At 43.4% G+C, this 21,696-nt stretch overlaps 1 protein-coding gene across 7 annotated transcripts in view; it reads right to left on the bottom strand.

The window, feature by feature from the left end:
• ST3GAL6 (ST3 beta-galactoside alpha-2,3-sialyltransferase 6) overlaps positions 1-21,696 on the bottom strand; it is a 176,651-nt gene that overhangs the window by 99,744 nt on the left and 55,211 nt on the right. For 5 of the 7 annotated variants that reach the window (XM_030204041.1, XM_030204040.1, XM_030204042.1 and 2 more), the window contains one exon: positions 9,028-9,127. In XM_030204041.1, coding sequence (XP_030059901.1) covers positions 9,028-9,127 — 100 coding nt within the window. Of the gene's footprint in view, positions 1-7,394; positions 7,687-9,027; positions 9,128-21,696 lie in introns of those variants that run through there. The other 2 variants (XM_030204045.1, XM_030204044.1) reach the window with 2 other exon arrangements.

The raw sequence follows: 21,696 nt of genomic DNA, 5'->3' as shown, positions 1-21,696 counted from the left end.
TCTCAACCTTGTGACAGATACGCTGAGACAATCACCTCCTTAATCCAACGTGCTATAGCAGCCTTGGAGGCCGCCTCACCTTTCCGCTGCCCTGTGTTAATATGTGTCCCAGCTTGAGACCCATCCACTGGAATAGTGGTGGGCCAAGTTACATAGCTTAAACTGCTGAAAAGCACTGACTAGGCACCGTGTGTTCCGGCTCGCTGGGCGGTGCCTGCAGTCCCTGCCGGTGTCGGTGTGCTTGCCCAGCGTTGGTTGGTGGGTTTTGCCTGCTGCTGTCGCTCCTCGTCAGCAGCCCAAAGGCTCACGTTTGCTCCAGCGCCCAGCCCCGCGAGCTCTGAACCTGAGAACCTGACACTAGGTCAAGAGAAAGGAATCAAACAGTTTTGGAACTTGAATTTTACTCAGGTTCTCCAGGCTACCACAATACTGGGTGGCTGTGAAGGACAAATTTAAGAGCATGTTAGAAGTACCTGATTTGATATCTCTAACCATCAGGGCCAGCTTAAAGGGCCAATCAGTGAGGACTTGGCTAAGGATGCCCAAGTTTAGAGGTGCCAAAAGCCTTCTCACTGGATTGTCCTTTCGCAGCCAAGAGACCATGTTTTTATAAGTACTTCTATTTCTGGCAAGAAACAGAAGTGCCTAGTTTTATCTTTCAAACCTAAGCTGCTGAGCAGTACAGTTGTAGGAGGGGGAAAATATGCTCCCACTGCTGCTAGAAGGGAGCTAGCGGCAGATACTGGCACTGGGGCCTGAGAGAAAGTAGCTGGAGGTGGACACTGGTACTGTAGCCTAGGAGAAAGTTGCTGTCGGCAGATGCTGGCGCTGGGAGAAGGGAACTGGTGGTAGCACTGGGACTGGAGACAGGGAGAAGGGAACTAGTGGTGGATGCTAGGGTTTTAAGGGAGCTGGCATTTGATGTTGGGGAGGGGGCAATAACCAAGGGCATATACAGGAGGATTCTAAGGAAGTGGAGAACTAGGTATGATGGAAAAGGCAGAGGTAATGAATGCCTAAGAAAGAGGGCAAAAGGGGCTAGAAGGCAGATCCTAAAGGACGAAGATATGAGGGGCAGCTGTGACAGACTTAGGCACAGATGCTAGGACTGGGTAGGAGACCAAAAGAAGACCAACTTTAAGACTGGCTGAATACTGGGCGTATTAGTAGGGAATCAGAGTTTGTGTGGGATTGGGTAGGATAGACAGTGAGACCAAGAGAAAAAATGGGGACCAGGTGATCAGGTAAGGATATGAGACTGGCATACAGAAAACTGGGAAGAGTTTGCACAACCTGGAAGGTTTGGGGGGCAACTGAAAGGACCAGAGAGCTACATTAAAAGTAAGAGACAAAGAAATGGGACTAAATCTTTAAAGGAACTAAGAGAGGAAAGAAACGGGACAGGTAAAGGGGGAGGGGAATAGGAATCTAGATGGGGTAAGACATAAGAAAGGGACTGGAAGTGGAAAACCGTTGAGTGACAGAAGTGGCTGGGAGGTACACAAGGCAGGGAAGTTGGAATAGGGGATTAGAAAGTGGGTGAAAGATGGAGAGATATGAGCTGGAAAAGAATGGGACGGAAGTGGGGAAGACTAGAAGAGTAATAGTAGGGAATGGAAAGCTGGTAAGTAGGTAGAAAGTGAAAAAAAGGAGGAGGGGTAGGAAGAGGAATGATATCTACCCCTACAGGTTGATAAAAAGGCACATGAGGAAACACGCACACAAAAAAAAAGTAAAACAGAAGGATCAGTTTCCGAGATAGATGTAGGGGAGGAAGGGAAGAAGACAGGTAGCGGGAAGAAACAGAAAAAGGAAATGAAATCCTAGAAAATGTTTAGGAGAAAACCAGTAAGATGAAGAGAAAAAAAAAGACACAGGACCAATCCAACTGGAAAAATAAAATGATCAAGCAACATCTGATGTGGGATCATTCTCATGCAATGAGCCCTGCTCTTCGTATAGATTATGCCACAAGATTTGCTTCTGCATCCCAATTTTGGAGTCAAAGTTCACTCAGGGTGAGATAACCCCTTGAGCAGGCCCTGCTCACCACTGCTGTTTAGAGAGGCTGTGCTGTGATTGAGCAGATACCTGAGAAACCCTTAAAGGTTTTTGATTTGCTGATTGCACTCTATCCAACTGAAAGAATAGCAATAATATTCAATACAATTCCTGGTAGACTTTAGTTTGTTTGACATGCCAATATAAAGTGGTCTGTACAAGTTGAAACAAACAATGGTGTTTCCCAGACTCTAGTAGCCCATTAATTTCTTGCTCAAAAAAAAAAAGCCATAGGCATTCAAATTCTTCAATGTGATATGTGTCACTGTGTCAATATTATTTGATGGTTCCTCTGATTAACAACTGTTTAGGGTTTGACATTTATTGCATTGTCACTTACATTTTTTATATTAAATGCATAATAAAGAAATTGAACTAGGAAGTTTGGAAGGTGGAAATTTCTACTCTATTCCCCTTAATTACAAACACAGGGGGTATGACCTAGTCATCATTGTGAAGTACAATGGAGGAGATGAATCTTTTCAAGTACCCCACTCCCTTACTTTATCACAATTCAGAACTTCGGAATTCTTTTTACTTTGCTACTCAATCATTGGTCGTTAAGTGTCAACTGTACAACAGTATCCAATACAGTAGGAGGAGGGATTAAAATACAAACATCGGAATTGGTTTATCAATATTTTCTAGCTTTACTTATTTTAACACGTAATGTTCTAAGGTACTAAGAGTGTAAAGAGATTGGGGGGGGGGGGGGAATGTTATACCTAAGATTAGTGGGAGGGCATAAATCTGTTCTATATAGATAATATAGAGGGATCCAATACTAATTGGATTTTTCATCCCTATGCAAAAAAAAACAAAAACAAAAAACTATCAAATTGTAGAAGGGCATGGAGTTAAGGATGCCCAGGTTTAGAGGTGCCAAAAGCCTTCTCAATGGATTGTCCCTTCACAGCCGTGTGACCACATTCTTACATTTTACATCTGTGCTGCTTCTCTTCCTGGGCTGTTCTGCAGATCTGAAACCCAAGATAAAAGCACTTATGTTTCTGTGGTGTGAAAAAAGGAGATGATATGCCATATAAAGTGATACTCTCTGAGGAATGTGATTCTATCTATTGGTCTGATAAATACATGGTTGTCTTATAATAAAACAGACTTACTGCATAACCTCATTGTATAAAAAGAATTTGACTTTTTGGGATTACTGAAACTAGTTTTATGAGGTAGACAAGGTTCTTTTATGTGGGTTAACAGGAGATGGGTGGGAAAAGGAGAGGGGTGACGCTGCTTTATCATTTGGATTTTGAGAATAATCAGGTAATTTATTTCATATTAAAGGGTAAGGACAGGTAAGGGCATTAGACACCTAGGGAAAACTTCAGCATTGTGCCTCCCTTTCAATTACCTTTCAGGCTTCTAGACCTCGATGTCAAAATTTCATAGTTGCGAAGAAAATGTATTCATACCTATTAATTTCCTTTCCTTGAGTTCTTTGCATCAGCAAGAGCAGAAAGTGACTACTGGACAAATCTGTTCAATGTCTTGTTAAAATGAGTTGTAGGGTCCCCCAAGGACCAGTCTTTTCTCTCTCTCTCTTTTTTTTTTTTAATTTAACATCTTTATCTCCCTGCTGTGTGAGGTTTTAGAAGCCACCATTTTAAATTTTCACATTTTTGTTGATATAGAGGAGGGTTTTATTGTTGTTGCCTGTGGGGGAAACAGGAGAAGGAAAGCATGTAAAAGATTTAAAAAGTGGAAGAGGAAGCGACAGCACTAGATGGGATAGCAGCCTGAGCCATCTGCTCCACAATCCACACCAGTGAAACAGAGTGCTTATTTCCTTTCACCAACCTCACATACCGGGCGAAAAGCTTCCAATAGAGTTGCTGAAGACATCAGTGCAGTGCCACAATGTACTCTAAGCAATGGATTTAGTAAAGTTCTCCTATGCAGCAGCAATTCAAGGACAGAGGGGAAATGGCAAGATGGTAGCAACAAATATGGGACCAGACACAAGAGAGTATGTGGAAAAGAAGGGTGCTGGCCCTGACAAGTGTAGTGTCCTGAGGCCATGTCAGAGCCTTGAGTTTGGCTCCGGAAAATTAAGGATGACGAGGCGGACTGGGACAAGTTTCATGAAAACGAAATTGATTTAAGGGCTGATGTAGCAGAGCTGGGACACAGAATGGAGAAAACTGAGCAAAGAGTGGAGGAACACGGAAAGGCTTTGGTGACTTTGGGAAAGCAGCTGAATGAAGTAAGGCAGGTTAATGTTGATCTGTCTGAAAAGCCAGAAGATGAAAAAATAGAAGTAGATGCTGTAATCTCAGGGTCCTAGCATATGGTTTGTGTGTGGGTGGTTCAGCAGATTGCAAGTAGACTGCCAGCAGAGAGAAGCACCAAAAGGCCCAGCTGACTTAAAAAACAGAGCTCACTGACTGGTTGGGTGGGGGGTAGTGAGCTAACCAGCATAAACACATCAATGCATGCTTTCACATCTATAAGATGAAGGAAACAGTGGCTACTACAGCCGGTTCAGTATAGCCATTTAAGTGGGACCCTTATCAAACCGAAATCTATCATGATCTCTCAGCCTTTACATTGAACAGGAGACATTACTGCTAGGCTGAGGGAGGAGAAAAATACATTATAGTTTGCTGCATCCATTTGTTCTGGCCTTTGTGAAGGAAGAGAAAATGTATAATGTGAGAAGTAAGGAACAGGCAAGCTGCTGTACTATCTAGTGTGGGTAAATGCTTTCGAGGAGCCTGATGCAAGCCAAAGTCACCTGTCCTACAAGATTGCCCACCCTAGCAGAGTGTTACCAATGATAGTTGGCAACTGTGCCAGTAGTCCTCAGATGGCAGAAAGATCAGCAGGGTCAAGAAATTAATCCGATTCAGGCCATGAGGGATTAGGACTAGTAGTGCATGGATGATGCTGCACTCAAGAATTGGACACTGGGAGGGGGTATACCTCGCCACTTCTTCTTTGATGACCCCTTTCATGTTTTTCCTTTTTTCACCTTGTTGAGACTGTGTGACTGGCGGGGGGGGGGGGGGGGGGGGGGGGGCGTAGTCACAGGGAGCATGTTGAGGTATGTTTTCTTCCTCAAGGAGGTTAAAGCCTGGAATAACTTTTTCAGACCAGGCTTAAAATTTCAGTGACAGAAGAGGGTTGAAACTTATACCAGTGTATATTACTGCTCTGAGGCTGCATAAAATATACCCCCATATAGGGGAGCAAGGCTGGACAGGGTGTAGGATATGGGTATTACATTTTGGTAGAAATGTCCCAAGGTGCAACCTTTTCTGGGCTGTGAGTGGATAAATTATTAATTCTATGGTGGGGGTGGAATTTGTGAAGTGACCCCAAGTTGGGGTTTTGTTTTTGCCGCAGATGCTCCCTGGGGAAACCCAATAGTACAAAGCATATGGTGCAGGTGCTTATAGCGGCAGCCTGTTGTCAGCTGGTGCACAATTGGAGGACAACTGGCATTCTGAGCCCGGACCAACTATATCAAAGATTTTGGAATGTTTAAGTCTCTTATAGCAATGAAGGGTTGATTCCTTTAAGAGTGAGTTTCCTTCCTAGGATGGGTTGCCAAAAAAAAAAAAAAGAGGGCCTGTTGCACAGAAAGCAGAAAATTTACTCCTGGGCAAAGAGGTTGGGGGTGTGATGGGTTTGGGGTATTTTCAGATGTGTTACTGAGTTGTGTAGGGATTTGTTCATATAAAACTTTCCATAAAAAATAAAGTTTAAAAAAAGATTAATGAGGTGTTAGAGTCTGTAGCAAACTGGATAAAATCTAATAGGTTCAAACTTAATGCCAGTAAAGTTGAGGTCCTATGGCTAGGAAAGAACAGATAACCAAGATTTTACTATTCAGACTGAGCAAGAACAGAGTCCCTTGTAGAAGTCAACCAGAAACTAGGCATTTGAATTCATCTGTCTGAAGTGTGTATTTCAAAACTGATTGTACCTATTTATTGGCAACTTTGTATGCTTCACCAAATTAAGCCATACATTAGCACCAATTATTTACAGAGAGTGGTTCAAACCCTGGTTCTGTCTAGATTGGATTATGCCAATGGGTATTGCCATCAAACCTGTATAATAGATTGAAAGCCAAGGACCATGCTTCTCCATTAGTTCAGAAACTCCACTGGCTTCCAGTGTAACATCAAATTTTATTTAAAATTATTAATTTTGCTTTTCGAAATCAGAAATATGATGAGGGCACCATATTTGGATCACTTGCTGTCAATTACATACATGTTTTTTAGGAAGACTATTTGGTTGTACCTCCCTTTGGGTAAATTAATATGCAATTTAACTAAAGGGTCATGGATATGATACCTTTTCTGTGGTACAACCAAAGAAGTTTACATTTGTGACAGAGAAAAGTACTTGCAGATAATAATCTACATTTTTGTACCTGGAGGAATGGAGGGTTAAGTGACTTGTCCAGTGTCACAAGGAGCCTCAATGGGAATTTAACCCAATTGCCCAGGTTTTCAACCCAATGCACTCTCAATTCTTGCAACAGTAATTTGGAATAAGCTGCCAACTGGGGCACCAGACATTATGGGAACTGTTAATAGGATATGTGGATTTTATTACTCAGATTTTAAATTATTTTAAGATGAAACTGTATTATTTCTGATTGTATTCTGAGGTGCATGTACTTGTAAATGATTTAATTTTATATGATTGTGAAACACCTTAGGAAGTTTGGTTAAGGTGATAAAATATAAATTTTATAGTTAAGTTTAATAGTCATCTTTTATTTCCTTATAGTGCCAACATATTTAAAATTAAGTTTTGCTTAGCAAAGAAACACAGAAACAACTTATTTGCAGTATTTGTATCCCCCATTTTCCCCCCACACTAGCAGGCTCAATGTGGCTTACAAGACACCGTATTAGGTCGATGTGAAACAAATGCAATCAGAAATAGGGTAAGGGAAGGTAGAGGTAGATGGGAACAATAAATGACAAAGGAAATAAGAAATAACATTGTCTTTTAAATCAGTGCAAGGTTCAAGCAGCTAAGCAGATTCAGAAGGGTAGGTCTTACAAAACAAATAGGTCTTTAAAGTTCACTGGAATGCTAGAGGGTCATGTATCGTTTTCACTCTTTTTGGTAACGAATTCCACATTTGAGTACTTAAGTAGGTGAAATTGGACACGTAGGACGATTTATATTTAACACCAATGCAGTTAGGATAATGAAGATTCATATAGGTACGAGATGATCTGATACTATTCCTGGCTGGAAGATCAATCAGGGCAATCATATAACCAGGGGCTGCACCGTAGATTATCTTGTGGACCAGAGTACAGAGTGTTCTGGGGGTTCATGGCCACCTGGTTCTTGGCAGCATCTCCGATCAGCCTCTCAGTGTCAGTGACAGCCACATAGCTGGGGGTGGTCCTGTTACCCTGGTCATTGGCGATGATTTCCACTTTGCCATACGGGAAGACTCCCATGCAGGAATAGGTGGTGCCCAGGTCGATGCTGATGGCCACTCCTTTGGATGCAGACATCTCCGCTCTTTCTCTGCGTCTGGATCATGGCAGATAAAAGCCATATGGCCTATCCAGTAAACCCATCTGTGCCATCTACTGTCCTTTTCTTTCCCTTTAAAGTATAGATGATCTATCAAGTAAAAGGAGTATACACTAGGAATAACATACCATCAGGTAATATCAGCACTGGTCTAAAAAGGTAAAACCTGTCACAAATTTCATCAGGCAAGAAAATTAGTAATGCAGAAAGCTAAGGGAAGAGAGACACTTAGGGGTCAATATTCAGCCAACACCACTCAGCATTTTGCTGACAGCTGCCGGCGTTATCCCTGGATATTCAGTTCCGTGCCCTGACCAGGCTTCGGCACAGAATATCGGGTTTTGCGGAGTCGGCTAATGTATAGTCGCTTAAGTCCAATATTCAGCAGTTAAGCAGCTATGAGTTATCACATAAAGAAAGGTCTGACTTATGTGGTCTTATCTATGTGGTAAATCTGTCCAGTTACGTTTTGAGTGTCAACACTTAACTGGCCCAAGTGCTGACTCCCAACTCCTTGCACAAAGAACATGCCTAGAGTTTAGCCACCGATCTATTTATCCCCAACTAACTCTGTAGTGCCCATCTTGTTCCCGTCTACATATCTGCACTTGGCCCCTCGGCCATATGGTAGGCTGTGTTGTAGAAAGCACTAGCATTGAAACTATGTTATTTGAATGTTCTAATGGGTGCTTATTAGATGTTTCATTAGTATTATATTGACATCTAATTATCTCTCTATTTGAATTTCAGTGTTGTTAAATGTGTATATTTTTGATACTGCTTCATGGTAGTTCTATTATGTTTTAGTTTGCTGTTCTCAAGTTTCTATTATATTCCAAGTCTATTATATTCCTGTTTATATTTGGCCAACAAAATTGTAAGTTTTAATTAAACTATACCTGCTGTACACTGCCTTGGGTGACTCTCTTCATAAAGGTGGTTAATAAATCCCAATAAATAATAAACTGCTAATTTTCAGCAGCAATAACTGGTTAAGTGCCGCTGAAAATTAGCAGATAGCCCCAAACACTGATTTAACCACCCAGCAGCCAGTTCTTTCTTGTTAAATCACTGTACCAACCACAGATTCAAAGCAAAATGCATCACAGAGAAGAACACGATAATCTCTATTTTCAGAAAATGGCTAGTTCAATATGCAGAACAGGCATGCTTCCACTACTACTGACATTACCTGGAGCAGCTCCCCTGGCACCCATCTGCAATATGCTTGTATCTTTAGTTTTGTGAATGATCTGGCCCAACCAATTTGAGATGGTAGCTTTTTGGCATTATCAACAGCATCACCACAAAATCAACTTAAATACTGATACATTTCTCAAATATAGCCAACTTGGTTGCAATACGAATATGGCATAGTACTCTTTAGTTCTTCTATATATGATAATGAGAATAACAGAAATTTAAACCTACCAGTAGAAACTTGACTTTTGAAGAATGCAGTGAAGAATGAAATGGAAAAGGACAGCAATCAGTGTTACTGCCAACAGAAATTTTCTCATGACTGGATGACCTGAAATCCAAAGGATAAAAAAGAACTACTTATATATTTATGTAAAACTTTTCAAAAAGGTACACAACCCACAAATTCACTCTCTCTATAATGCACTAAAATTTATTTGCTTACAAATTTCAGGAGTTTCTCAGCTGCTCCCTGTTGTGCTTAATTGTAGAAGTTTGACTTTTTAAAACAGTAGTACCAGCTACATGCCTATTTGGGTCTTACTTCTCTATGCCACAATATTTTCTTGCTTTCATGAGTAATTGGAATTAAAATACCTATGCCATTTCTTACTGCTGAACATTAGTTTATTTCTGTGATTCTTCTATTATAAATGCCCCTTTCTTGAATCCACTTTAACATCTACCAGTGCAACGCCTAACAGGAATCTCATTAAGGTTAAACACCCAGTTGGTTCATAACTAATGAAGAGCCAAAAACACAAGCATAACCAAAAACTCTGCAAACCTCTTGAAGGCATAAGATATAAAGCAGGGGGAAAGGGGGCAGTATTAATAGTTCTGCTTATTTTAGCATTCAAATGATTTGCTTGAAATTTTTCTTCTTGTTAATTTTTTTTTTTTTTTTTGGGGGGGGGGGGGGGTGAAGGGTTATTATTTTTTTTTTTTTAGGAATGTAAAAAACATTTCACAGTAAATCCAAATGTTGACATTCTCAAATGACCAAAAATGCCCCCCCCCCCCCCCAAATTATATTACTTATTATGCATTTCTGTCACAGTTTAGTTCTGAAAGCCTTGCATGGGAATAAGCAGTAAAATTAATTGTGATTGTAGGATTAGTAGGAAACTGCTATTTTGAAAAACTACCTTATAATATTGGTTTAAAATGTAGGTCACCATGAAGGAGAAAATTCCAAATGTAAGGGGCCTAAAAGCAAAAAATATGGAACAAATGGACTGATGAGAATAAGGGCAGTAAGCAAAAATCAAGTAGAGATGAAGGAGGCACATAGGAATGTACAGAGTAATCACAGAGCAAAGATAGGGAGGAAGAAGACCATATTGACATTTAAACACACAGTGAGAGTAAGAAGAGTAGGATGCATGGGAATTTGGGGCAGGCCATATGCACCAGCTCTGTGGGTGCTTGGGCACCTCCAATATTTTATGCTGTACTTAAACTTGCAGAAGAAAGCGCCATGCTATAAAGCAGCATAGGAAGGTGGTGCTTCTGTATTCCAGTTACTGCTCCCTTTTCCTCCTATTGGCTGGCTTGTCTGAGCAATGGGCTACAGGAGAAAGAGGGAGTTGCAACTTTTATTGGCTTGCTGTGTATGAATGATAGGCTGTAGGGGAAGGAGGGAGAGGTTGTATACAAGTGATAGAAGTGCTTCTTGTCTACAGCTACCAAGGAAGGGAAAAACCAAGGAGATTAGAGACTGAGAACAGGAAACGAGGTGAGCCTATCTAGCCCATTATATGGGCTGAAGCCAGTAGGCGGAACTTGCCACCGTTTTCATTCATCCAAAACGAAACCAAACGCTACTGAAAACAGCGAAAGATTATTACAAATAAAGGGACTGCCTATGTGCGGTCCCCTATAAAAATCAGAAGCTGCTCCAGTTGGATAGGAGTGTCTTAAAAGATTAGAGCACAAAAGTTTTTGTTTGTTGCTTTTTTTTACTCATCTGATAAGCTTTTTAATTTGAAAGCTTCCCATATATAGATATAAACATCATGAAATAAAAATTGAATAACACTAAAACTGCTTAAAAATTATTGTAGTTGGTAGAAATGGCAGTTATAAATTCTGTATTTTGTGCTCATTTTTCTACACTATTCTAGACAATACAGATGGCCAGATTTCAGTGAGGATACCCTGTTCCTGATGGGTTCATCTTAACTGTTGTGGTAATCTGTCTTGAGAAGCCTGTTATAAAGATGGAATATATTGAAATTAAATGGAAGTAAAATTAAACTCTCCTTTGGGGCACATGGAATCATATCTTCATCTGTTTTGTAGAAGTTTACATTTTAGATACACAAATGGATTATTCTGTTTTGAGTATGTTTCAGGGACAAGTGGTTTTATGTCAAAATAAAAATAAATATTTTGTTTCATACAGATCTCTTTTGTTTAAACATAACTAAATGGGCTATAAAGCCCCTAATGCAGCCCATTGGTTTTCTTTTTTGTACAGAGAACCCCCCCCCCCCCCCCCCCCCCCCCCCCCCCCCCCCCACAAGAGTAGGCCCATCCCTTTTTGGTCCTAGCCAATGTGCCCTCAATGCGAAGAGGTGGATCGCTACTATCTGAGCAAACAAGGCCTCTAAAATTCCACGGAGTTCCTGGTCTGTCACCGACTCTGGGGACTCCAACCAGGTGCAAGTTCTTCTGCACACCTGGTTTTCTAAGTCCTCCACCTTCCCTTCTGTAGTTTTCAGACGCTTCAAGAGATTCTTTTTTTTTTGTTTGTTTTGTTACATTTGTACCCTGATTCTCCTGCTCCTTATCAGCTTCTTGCGCACAATCATCTGGATCCAATGAGCGGACCTGATAAGCTCCCATGTCTGTGTGAACAGAGGCCATTCTGTTCAAGGATTCCAACTGCACTTCCCAGGAATTCATCAACACGGCTACCTCCTTGCATATCTCTGCAGTCCACAGCGAGCTAATAAGAGGCTCCCGGGGAACATCAGGCACCCACCATTTTAGGGTCTATGGGCTGGGGCTTTTCACGATCGAGTTTCGACAATTTGGACACCATGGAAGCAGAAACTGCAAACGCTTCCGCACAGGAATCCCGACTGTGCCACCAAGAAATTGTAAACAAAAGGTTATGAAAATGCTGTTCTGTAGAGGCACGGGCCCAGGAGCTAATGAGTCTACCTCCCGCTCAGCCCCATGATGGCACTGGCAGACCTTTACTACACTTAAAACAATTTTCCAACCCTTGTGTTTTGTAGTCTTCTATCCTTTGTCTCTTCTTATTCTTCTTACGGGTTTTTTTTATGTTTTTTTAAATCAATTATTTTCCAACCTCTTTCTTTCTTCCATTTCTCTTTCCTCCATGTGTATTTATTCAATTTGAATTTTGCTCACACCTTTTTCAGTAGTAGCTCAAGGCGAGTTACATTCAGGTACACTGGGTATTTTTTTCTCTATAAACTCTTTCTGCAGCTTATATTCCCCCTCTGCCTGCTCTTCGTACTCTCTCCCAAATTGTCTTTCAATCACCAATTTTCCCCCATCACAGCCCATGCTCTCTGACTTCCTCTCACCGTCGCAGCCTTTTTCTACTTCTCTTCCACTGTCCCTGTCCCCATCATACAGCCTCTCTTCCCTTTAGAGCTGCCTTCTGCTGCTTCCAGTCCTTTACAGCAGAAATCTCTCTCCCCACTAGCCAGTCTTTCAAGTCCTTTTCACACCTTTCCAGCCCTCTCTATCCTCCTCCGCCTACAGTTTCACTCTTAGCCGGTTCCTCTCACCCAGCCTCTCTTTCCCTTATAACTGCTTTCTGAAAACTCCAGCTTTTCACACAGAATTCTCTCTCCCTGCCAGTAGCCACTTTAAAACCCCTTTACCCCTTCCTAACTCTTCTGTTCCTCTACCCACACCTCCACTCCCAGTCTCTGTCCCCACTACCCAGCCTCTTTCTGCTTTTCACAACACAATTCTCTCCCCCTGCCAGTAACCACTTTCAAAACCCTTTACCACCTTTGTTTCTCTCCCAGTAGTTCTATCTTTATCTTAACTGCTAAATACATTACTTTGACAACACATGTAAAAGTCATGCCCAGTGCTTTTTTTGTGCTGGTACGCAACAGTACGGTGTACCTGCACCTTCCCCCCCCCCCCCCCCCCCCCGACCAGTCCTGCACTTCCTCTCAATCCCCTACTTACTTTTTTTTTTTTTTTTTTTTTGAAGACTCAGCACCGTGAACGGTGCAGGCAACGATTGAAAGAGGCTGTCAGCGTCAGAGCTTCCCTCTTCGAGTCCCGCCTATGTTGTTTCAACTTCCTGTTTCCATATAGGCGGGACTCGCAGAGGGAAGCTCTGATGCTGACAGCCTCTTTCAATTGCTGTCTGCACCATTCGCGCTGCTGAGTCCGAAGCTGGCAGGCAGTGGAGAAGGACGGCGGGCTGGAAGAATAATCGCTGGACATGGAAGAGGGGAGGGCAGGGGAAAGAGGAGAATCACTGGACATGGATGGAGAGAACAGGAGATCGAGGAGAATTGGTGTGCATGGATGGATTGAGGGGTTGGTGGGGAGAGAGGAGAAATGCTGGACTTGAGTTGAGATGAGAATTATGCTTTATATGGACACAGGGAAGGGAAGAGAAGAGAAATGCTGGACATGGATGGGAGAGAGGAGAAGTGCTGGACATGGATGGAGGAGTGGAAAGAAAAAAGAAGATGCACATGGATGGAGATGAGGGAAAGAGAAGAAAGGAGAAAAACTGCACATGGATGGAGAAAATAGGCAAAGCTAGATCCACGTTTATACCTCCTCCAGTCAATTCCATGGAGGAGGACCCAGCTTTTACTTATGGATGTATGGCAAGAAATGAAGAAGAAAGGAGGAAAGTAAAGAAATAAATGGAAAGGAAGCTCTGGAAACGGAGTTAAGGGAACAGATAGAGAGCAGCAGAATCAGAAACTGGGATGGATAGAAAAAACAAAAAGTCACCAGACAACAAAGGTAGAAAAAAAATCATTTTATTTTCATTTTAGTGTATGAAATATGTCCAATTTGAGAATTTACATCTGCTGTCTTATTTTGCACTGGGTATACTGGAGCTGTAACAGCTTATAGAAATTATTTCTGATGAAAAAAAAAATCACATTTTTTTCTCCTATACTAGTATAATATTTCAATGATGTCTGTTTATATGCAAGGCATAAGGGGTGTGGCTATCATAGGGGTGGGGCCATAAGTGGTGACCCCACCCATAATGAGTACCGGCACCTTTTTTCTACAAAAAAGCACTGGTCATGCCAATAAACTTAGTTAACTCTGCCATTTTTGTTTTTTCAATGTATGGCTATCTGCTGTTTTTCCCAAGGACATTAGATAACAGGAGACAGGATGATGTCAAAAAGCTAGATTTATCTCCTTTTCCTTCTCTGCGCAGCCGTCATTCCAGTTCACCCAAAGCAAAGCAAGCAAATCTATGAACTGCTCTATCCACATCATCGTTGGTAGCATTTTTATTTGATTTCACTTACATTTTTAAAACATCTCTGCTTGTGCTGCATACAGGTGTACACAACAGTAGTATTAGCTTCATCAGTTACAGTACTAATTAGTTTTAAATTTTAAATCATTGTGTCATTTGGAGGGGCTGGTTATAGGGACTCCCTGTATTTGTACAGAGATGTTTTTACCTAGTAAAGGGCCACCAAAACAGACATGTTATGAGAAGGTGCTTAACTATCAACTTGCTATTTATAAGTACAATTTTTAAAAAACAAACATTAATTCGGCTGAAACCTGGGCGCATTTAACATTTTTTTTTCCTGTGCTTACATCAAAGAAAAAGCATGTGGGGACTTCCTCCTTTTGTTTTGTGGATTGCAGCGGTATATTATAATAATGTACTTGCCCATAACCCAGGCCCATGGTGTGCAAGTTCTTTGAATTATCATGGGGGGGGGGGGGGGGGGGGGGGGAGGGGAGGTTTTACATGGAAAAATGGCTCACACTGTTGACTCTTGTGTTTCATATTGTCACTGATTTTTTATTTCAATAAAAGAAAGATTTAAACTACAAAAAAGTGCACTTGCCTTTTTTACTACTACTATTTCACAGAGAGATATTGAATAATGAGGGAAGGGCTTCATTCTTGCAGAAGTTCTGATGAGTCAGTCTAAATGTACCAACATTGTCTAGTTCAGCACACTATTAGCCGCCAAGTTCATACAAAATGAAGATACATACCTGTAGCAGGTATTCTCAGAGGACAGTAGGCTCAATAGTCTTATGTGTGGGTAGTCGTCCACGACAGCCCAGGAGACCGGAGAAATCTTCAAAACTCAAGAATGTTACCGACGTTCCTTCGCGCAGGCCGACTCACCGCACATACGTGGGCGGCTTCCTGCCCACAACACGAACGTGCAGTGATTAGTCAAATAAAAAAGCAAGGAATAGAACTGGAACAACTCCAACGGGGAGGAGGGAGGGTTGTAAGAATATTGAGCCTGCTGTCCTCGGAGAATACCTGCTACACGTATGTATCTTCATTTTCTCCAAGGACAAGCAGGCTCAATAATCTTGCGTGTGGGGTACCCTAGCCCCCAGGCTCACTCAAAACAAACATTGGTCAATTGGGCTTAGCAACGGTGAGGACATAACTTAGATTGACCTAAAAAGAATGACAACTAAATGAGAGTGTATCCTGGAACAGAATAAAAATGGGCCTAGGAGAGTGGAGTTGGATTCTAAACTCCGAACAGATTCTGCAGCACCGACTGCCCAAACCGACTGTCGCGTCGGGTATCCTGCTGAAGGCAGTAGTGAGATGTGAATGTGTGGACTGATGACCTCGTTGCAGCCTTGCAAATCTCTTCAATGGAGGCTGACTTCAAATGAGCCACTGACGCAGACATTGCTTTAACATTATGAGCCGTGACATGGCCCTCTAAAGTCAGCCCAGCTTGGGTGTAAGTGAAGGAAATGCAATCTGCTAGCCAATTTGAGATGGTGCGTTTTCTGATGGCAACTCCCCTCCTGTTGGGATTGAAAGAAACAAAGAATTGAGCGGACTGTCTGTAGGGCTTAGTCCGCTCCACGTAAAAGACCAATGCTCTCTTACAGTCCAAGGTGTGCAACTTGTCCTCTCCAGGGCGGGTATGTGGACAGGGAAAAAATGTTGGCAAGACAATTGACTGGTTCAGATGGAACTCCGACACCACCTTCGGCAAGAACTTAGGGTGAGTGCGGAGGAGTACTCTATTATGGTGAAATTTAATATAAGGTGCATGCACTACCAGGGCTTGGAGCTCACTGACTCTACGAGCTGAAGTAACAGCCACCAAGAAAATGACCTTCCAGGTCAAGTACTTCAGATGGCAGGAATTCAGTGGCTCAAAAGGAGCTTTCATCAGCTGGGTGAGAACGACGTTGAGATACCATGACACTAGCGGAGGTTTCAAGCTAACAACATATATGAAGGTAGTCTCCTTTCATTCAAACCAACATCTAGAACAATTAGGAGACCTTAATAGTCACTCAATTGATGTACAAATCAAACATCTCATGTGTGTTTAGAGGAAAGGCCTTAAGAAGCCCCCGGCTATATTTCTTTAGCTCATGGGGCTGGGCTGCTTCATCATCGGCCCGAAAACCTCTGAATGTATAGTTTAGGTTTTGAGTATAATTTCTTGTATAATGCCAACAAAACCACACACAGTATTCAAAAAAAACTGTTGAATTTAGAGGCAACTTTAGCTCGAATCGTGTCCTTCTTACAGCGGATCTCTCTCAACACTATTTCCTGACCACGATCAATGGTGGCCAGCGTTTCGTCACCTGCCTCAGGGTCCAGTGGTCTGCGTTGATCTCCGTTCTAATAGTGGAGGTTTAACAGGGAGCTTTGACAACAGCAAACCTCTCATGAAGCAAACAACTAAAGGCTGACCTTCTACACGTTGATGGTAAGCACTAATTGCACTAAGATGAACTCTTAAGACCAGACTCTGATAAGTGTAGAAGGTATTCAAGCAGGGTCCGTGTAGGACAAGGAAAAGGATCTAGGGCCTTGCTGTCACACCAGACGGCAAACCTCCTCCATTTAAAACAACAACACTTTTTCGTGGAATCTTTCCTGGAAGGCTTGGGAGACACCCTCCAAAAGGCCTAAAGAGGCAACTTAAGTTCTCAACGTCTAGGCCGTGAGAGCCAGAGACTGGAGGTTGGGATGTAGAATTGACCCCTCGTTCTGGGTGATGAGGGTCGGAAAACAGTCCAACGGTTCTTCGGAGGACAACTCCAGAAGAGGAGGAAACCAGATCTGATGGGCCAGAAAGGTGCAATCAGAATCATTGCTCCACGGTCTTGACTGAGTTTCAGCACAGTTTTCCCTACTAGAGGTATGGGAGGATACGCATACAGAAGGCCTGTCCCCCAATGAAGGAGAAAAGCATCTGACGCTAGTCTGTCGTGGGCCTGGAGTCTGGAACAGAAAAGAGGGACTTTGTGATTGGTCTGAGTGGCAAAAAGATCCACTTTTTGCTAGGAAGGTATTGCGGACAACATCCATGTTTAGTGACCACTCATGAGGTTGCATTATCCTGCTCAGTCTGTCGGACAGACTGTTGTTTACACCTGCCAGATATGTGGCCTGGAGAAACATACAGTGATGGTGGGCCCAAAGCCACATCCTGACAGCTTCCTACCACAGAGGGCGAGATCCGGTGCCCCCCTGCTTGTTGGTGTAATACATAGCAACCTGATTGTCTGAATTAGGATGATCTGGTTGGCCAGCCGATCTCCGAAAGCCTTGAGAGTGTTCCAGATCGCTCACAATTCCAGGAGGTTGATCTGAAGACCCTTTTCCTGAAAGGACCAAACCCCTTGAGTGTGAAGTCCATCTACATGAGCCCCCCCACCCCAGGAGGGATGCATCCGTCATCAGCACTTTTTGTGGCTGAGGAATTTGGAATGGACATCCCAAGGTCAAATTGGATTGAATGGTCCACCACTGAAGGGATCTGCAAAACTCGGTGGAGAGATAGATTACATTCTCTAGATTCCCTGTGGCTTGGCACCACTGGGAAGCTAGGGTACATTGAACTGATCTCATTATGTAGGCGTGCCATGGGAGTCACTTGAACTGTGGAGGCCATGTGCCCTAAAAGTCTCAACATCTGCCGAGCTGTGATCTGTTGAGATGCTCGAGCCAAGGACACTAGGGCCAGTAGATTGTCTGCCCTTGCCAAAAATCCCAGTAACTCCAGCAGTTGGATAGTCATCTGCATGGACCCTAGAGCCCCGGCCTCCGAAGTGTTCTTCACCAGCCAATCGTCGACATGCATTCCCAGTATGTGTAGTGATGCTGCAACAACTGCCAAGCACTTTGTGAAGACCCTGGGCGCAGATGCTAGGCCAAAGGGCAGTACACAGGACTGAAAGTGCTGAGTTCCCAGTCGAAATTGAAGGTACTTCCTGTGAGTTGGGAGCACCAAAATACGAGTATAAGCATCCTTTAAGTCCAGAGAACATAGCTAATTGTTTTCCTGAATCACTGGATGCTGAACTTTTCTCAGACTAGGAATATGTTCATGGCCCTTAGGTCTAGGATGGGACGCATCCCCCCCTGTTTTCTTTTGCACAAGGAAGTAGCTGGAATAGAATCCCAGCCCTTCTTCCCCTGGTGGAACGGGTTCGACCGCTGTGGCCTTTAGAAGGGCGGAGAGTTCCTCTGCAAGTACCTGCTTGTGTTGGGAGCTGAAGGATTGAGTTCCCGAAGGGCAATTTGGAGGCTTGGATGCCAGATTGAGTGTGTATCCTAACCACCTGAAGAACCCACTTGTCGGTTATAAGAGGCCACCTTTGGTGAAAAAATATCAACCTCTCCCAGACAGGCAAGTCGCCCAGTACGGACACTTTTACTGCGGCTATGCTGTACAGGAGCCAGGCAAAAGCCCGTCCCTTGCATTTGCTGGGGAGCCCTAAGGGCCTTAGGCGCACGGCGTTGACGAAAACACACATGCTGTGACTGAGCCTGAACCGGCTGCCGAGAGGCAGGAGTGTACCTACGCCTATTGTAGAAATAGGGAGCACTCCTCCCTCCAAAAATCCTCCTGGATGAGGAGGCAGTGGCAGAAGACGTCCGGCTGGAGACAGAATCCATGGCATCATGATGCTTTTTCATCTGATTAACCATATCCTCTACTTTTTCTCCCTGGGCTCATCCACAACCTCCATAGGGAATGGAATGTCCTTAGACATTTCCCGTACAAAGGATGAGAAAGTAAGACTCTCAGGTGGAGACATCCTTACTTCAATCAGTGGAGTAGGATCAGAGGGAAGCACACAAGATTCTTCCTCCAAAAAGTACCTGGGGTCTTCCTCTGCTTCCCACGAGCGCTCCACTTCAGTATCGGACAAAAGCTCCCTACGACAGTCTGAAGCCGAGCCTGTGTCGACGTCGAGTATCGATGACCTCGTGGGGGATGTCGAGAAGTAGACTCCTGCCTGGACTCCGGTGAAGCTTCCTCCACCGACGTCGAGGGGGAGTCGACCCGGGTGGCAACCGGCTCCGGTACTGCAAGCGGCACCAAGGGTGGGGACCTCCTCACAGGTGATGGCCCAGATGCCGTCTCTGCAGTCGGTACAGGAGGCGCATGCACCACCGACACCGAGGCAACCCTTCCAGAAGCTCTGGAAGAAGGGCCCGGATGCGCTCGTCGAGAGCTGCCATCGGAAAAGGCTGTGGGGCCGGTGCAGAAGTCGGTGCCAGAATTTGAGGGGAATCCAGAGCCGGTACCAGGCTGCCAGACGACCGACGCATCGGCACCTCCTGAATGGAGGGTGAGCGATCCTCCTGGCGCCGACGCTTCTCGGGTGCCGACTCCCTCGGCTCCCCAGAGCTCTCGGTATTATGTCTGGAAGGAGATCCATGACTATGCTTCTTCACCTTCGCTCGATGCCAGTCAGAGACTCCTCGGTACCGATGAGGATGACGTGGAATCCACACGTCTCCTCGGGGCTGGGTCCGACAAAGGTCGGTCCCGGGAGGCTTGCATAGCAGGAGGCCCCGAGATGGGTGGAAACCCACTCGATGCCTCACTGCTCCCGGCAGCCATTACCTGCGCTCCCAGTGTCGCTGCTTCCCTCGACGTCGACGGACCATACCGCTCAGAAAAAAAGTTTCTCACGCTGAGCCTCTCGAGCCAGTTGGGTCCGCTTTTTCATCAACTTGCACAGCTTACAAGAAGTTGGAAAGTGGTTGGGCCCCAAGACACTGAAGACACCACGCATGAGGGTCGGTGCTCGAGATGGTCCAGTTACAGCGAGTACAACGCTTGAAGCCACTGGGAGTCTTCGATGACATGGGCGGGAAAATAGCGTCAGCGAAATCAAACGGCTCGATGGTGCCAAATAAAAAGGCACCAAAAGAGAAAAAGACGCGACCCAGCAGCCTAAAGGCGGCCACTACGAAAAAGAAAGGAAACTTCCAACAGGGAAGAAGTTTTAGACTAAAAAATAAGGGAAGCTTTTTTTTTTTTTTTTAATATTAAAACTAGAATAAAAGAAAAAGGACAAAAGGGGCGTGACAAAAAACGGTTCTACTGAGCCAGAAAAGGGAGTAGCGTCACAAAACAACTCTCATCAAGCGCGGAAGAAAAATAACTATTCACTGCACATTCACGTCGCGGCGGGAAGCCGCCCGAGCGACGGAACATTTGGGAACATTCTTAGACTTTTGAAGATTTCTCCGGTCTCCTGGGCTGTCGCGGACGATGACCCACACAAGAATATTGAGCCTGCTTGTCCTCGGAGCAAGTTAATTATGTTCAATGGAAAATAAAATCAGTTGACTCAGGCTGCTTGCTATGTGAATATTCCATCACACTTTCATTATTACTACCAAGTATTTCATATTAAGGGCATTTGCTTTAAACTTTGTTTTAATTTGTTTATCCAAGCACATGATTTTGCTTTTTTTTTTTTTATTCTAAGGGTGGTTGAACAATTAAGTATAAACTGTGTTGTTCCGAGTTTACTTGTTTTGAACTGCTTTGGGTCCTGCTGATCTGTACATTTGCTGTCTGGAATTCTGGAAGATGGAAATGAGAAAATATGTTTTGGATGTACCCTGTAGAAGTTATTGTTGTTTCCTTTGCTATGTATGTATGGATGCCTGTTCTGGCTTATGCATGTGATAATATTTGAATAACCGTCTATATTTATGGCTATGATTTCTGAACATGCGGCATCATTAAAAGACAGACTTTTAAATGCCCAGTTGGCTATATAAGCCAATCACAAATAAGTTGTGCTGTACGCGCTAGCATTTTTGGCGTGTGCTAAAATTAAGCGCACACTAGCACTAAAGCCATATGGGTGTCTAGTGTTAGCACACTATTTTTAGTGCACGCTAAAAACGCTAGTGCACCTTAGTAAACAGGTCCCTAAGTGTTTCAGACATATCCATCTACTTGCTCACATGACATAACTGAATTCTATTATTTTGTCTTACTGTATTTCCAAATGTAAGCCACATTGAGTTTGCTTGGAAATAATGTGGGATATAAACGTTAAAAAAAATAAAATAAATCTTTCATCCTTCACCTTTTAAGACACTGCCTATCCAGCTGGATGGTGATGGCACAAAGAAAGCAAGTTTGGTCCAGAGAAGACTAACCCAAAATAACCTATTCCTCAGCTGGGCTCTAGTATTACTTTATTGAAAATGCAACCATACCATGCCTCTGTGATTATGTTCCACTAATAAGTTAAAAAAAACATATACTTATTTATTCAATATATTTCCTCATGTTCAGCCACAAAACAACCTTTTAGGATGGATAGTGTTCACAATGTGTGTTCTTTTTATTATCGACCAGATAGACTTTTACAGTCAGTACAAGTCACAAGAGCAAAAAAGAA

The sequence above is a fragment of the Microcaecilia unicolor genome, chromosome 5 (genome assembly GCF_901765095.1).
Source record: "Microcaecilia unicolor chromosome 5, aMicUni1.1, whole genome shotgun sequence".
NCBI classification, from domain to species: domain Eukaryota; kingdom Metazoa; phylum Chordata; class Amphibia; order Gymnophiona; family Siphonopidae; genus Microcaecilia; species Microcaecilia unicolor.
The sequence above is the reverse complement of the archived record's forward strand: the minus strand, read 5'-3'. Positions and strand labels throughout refer to the sequence as shown.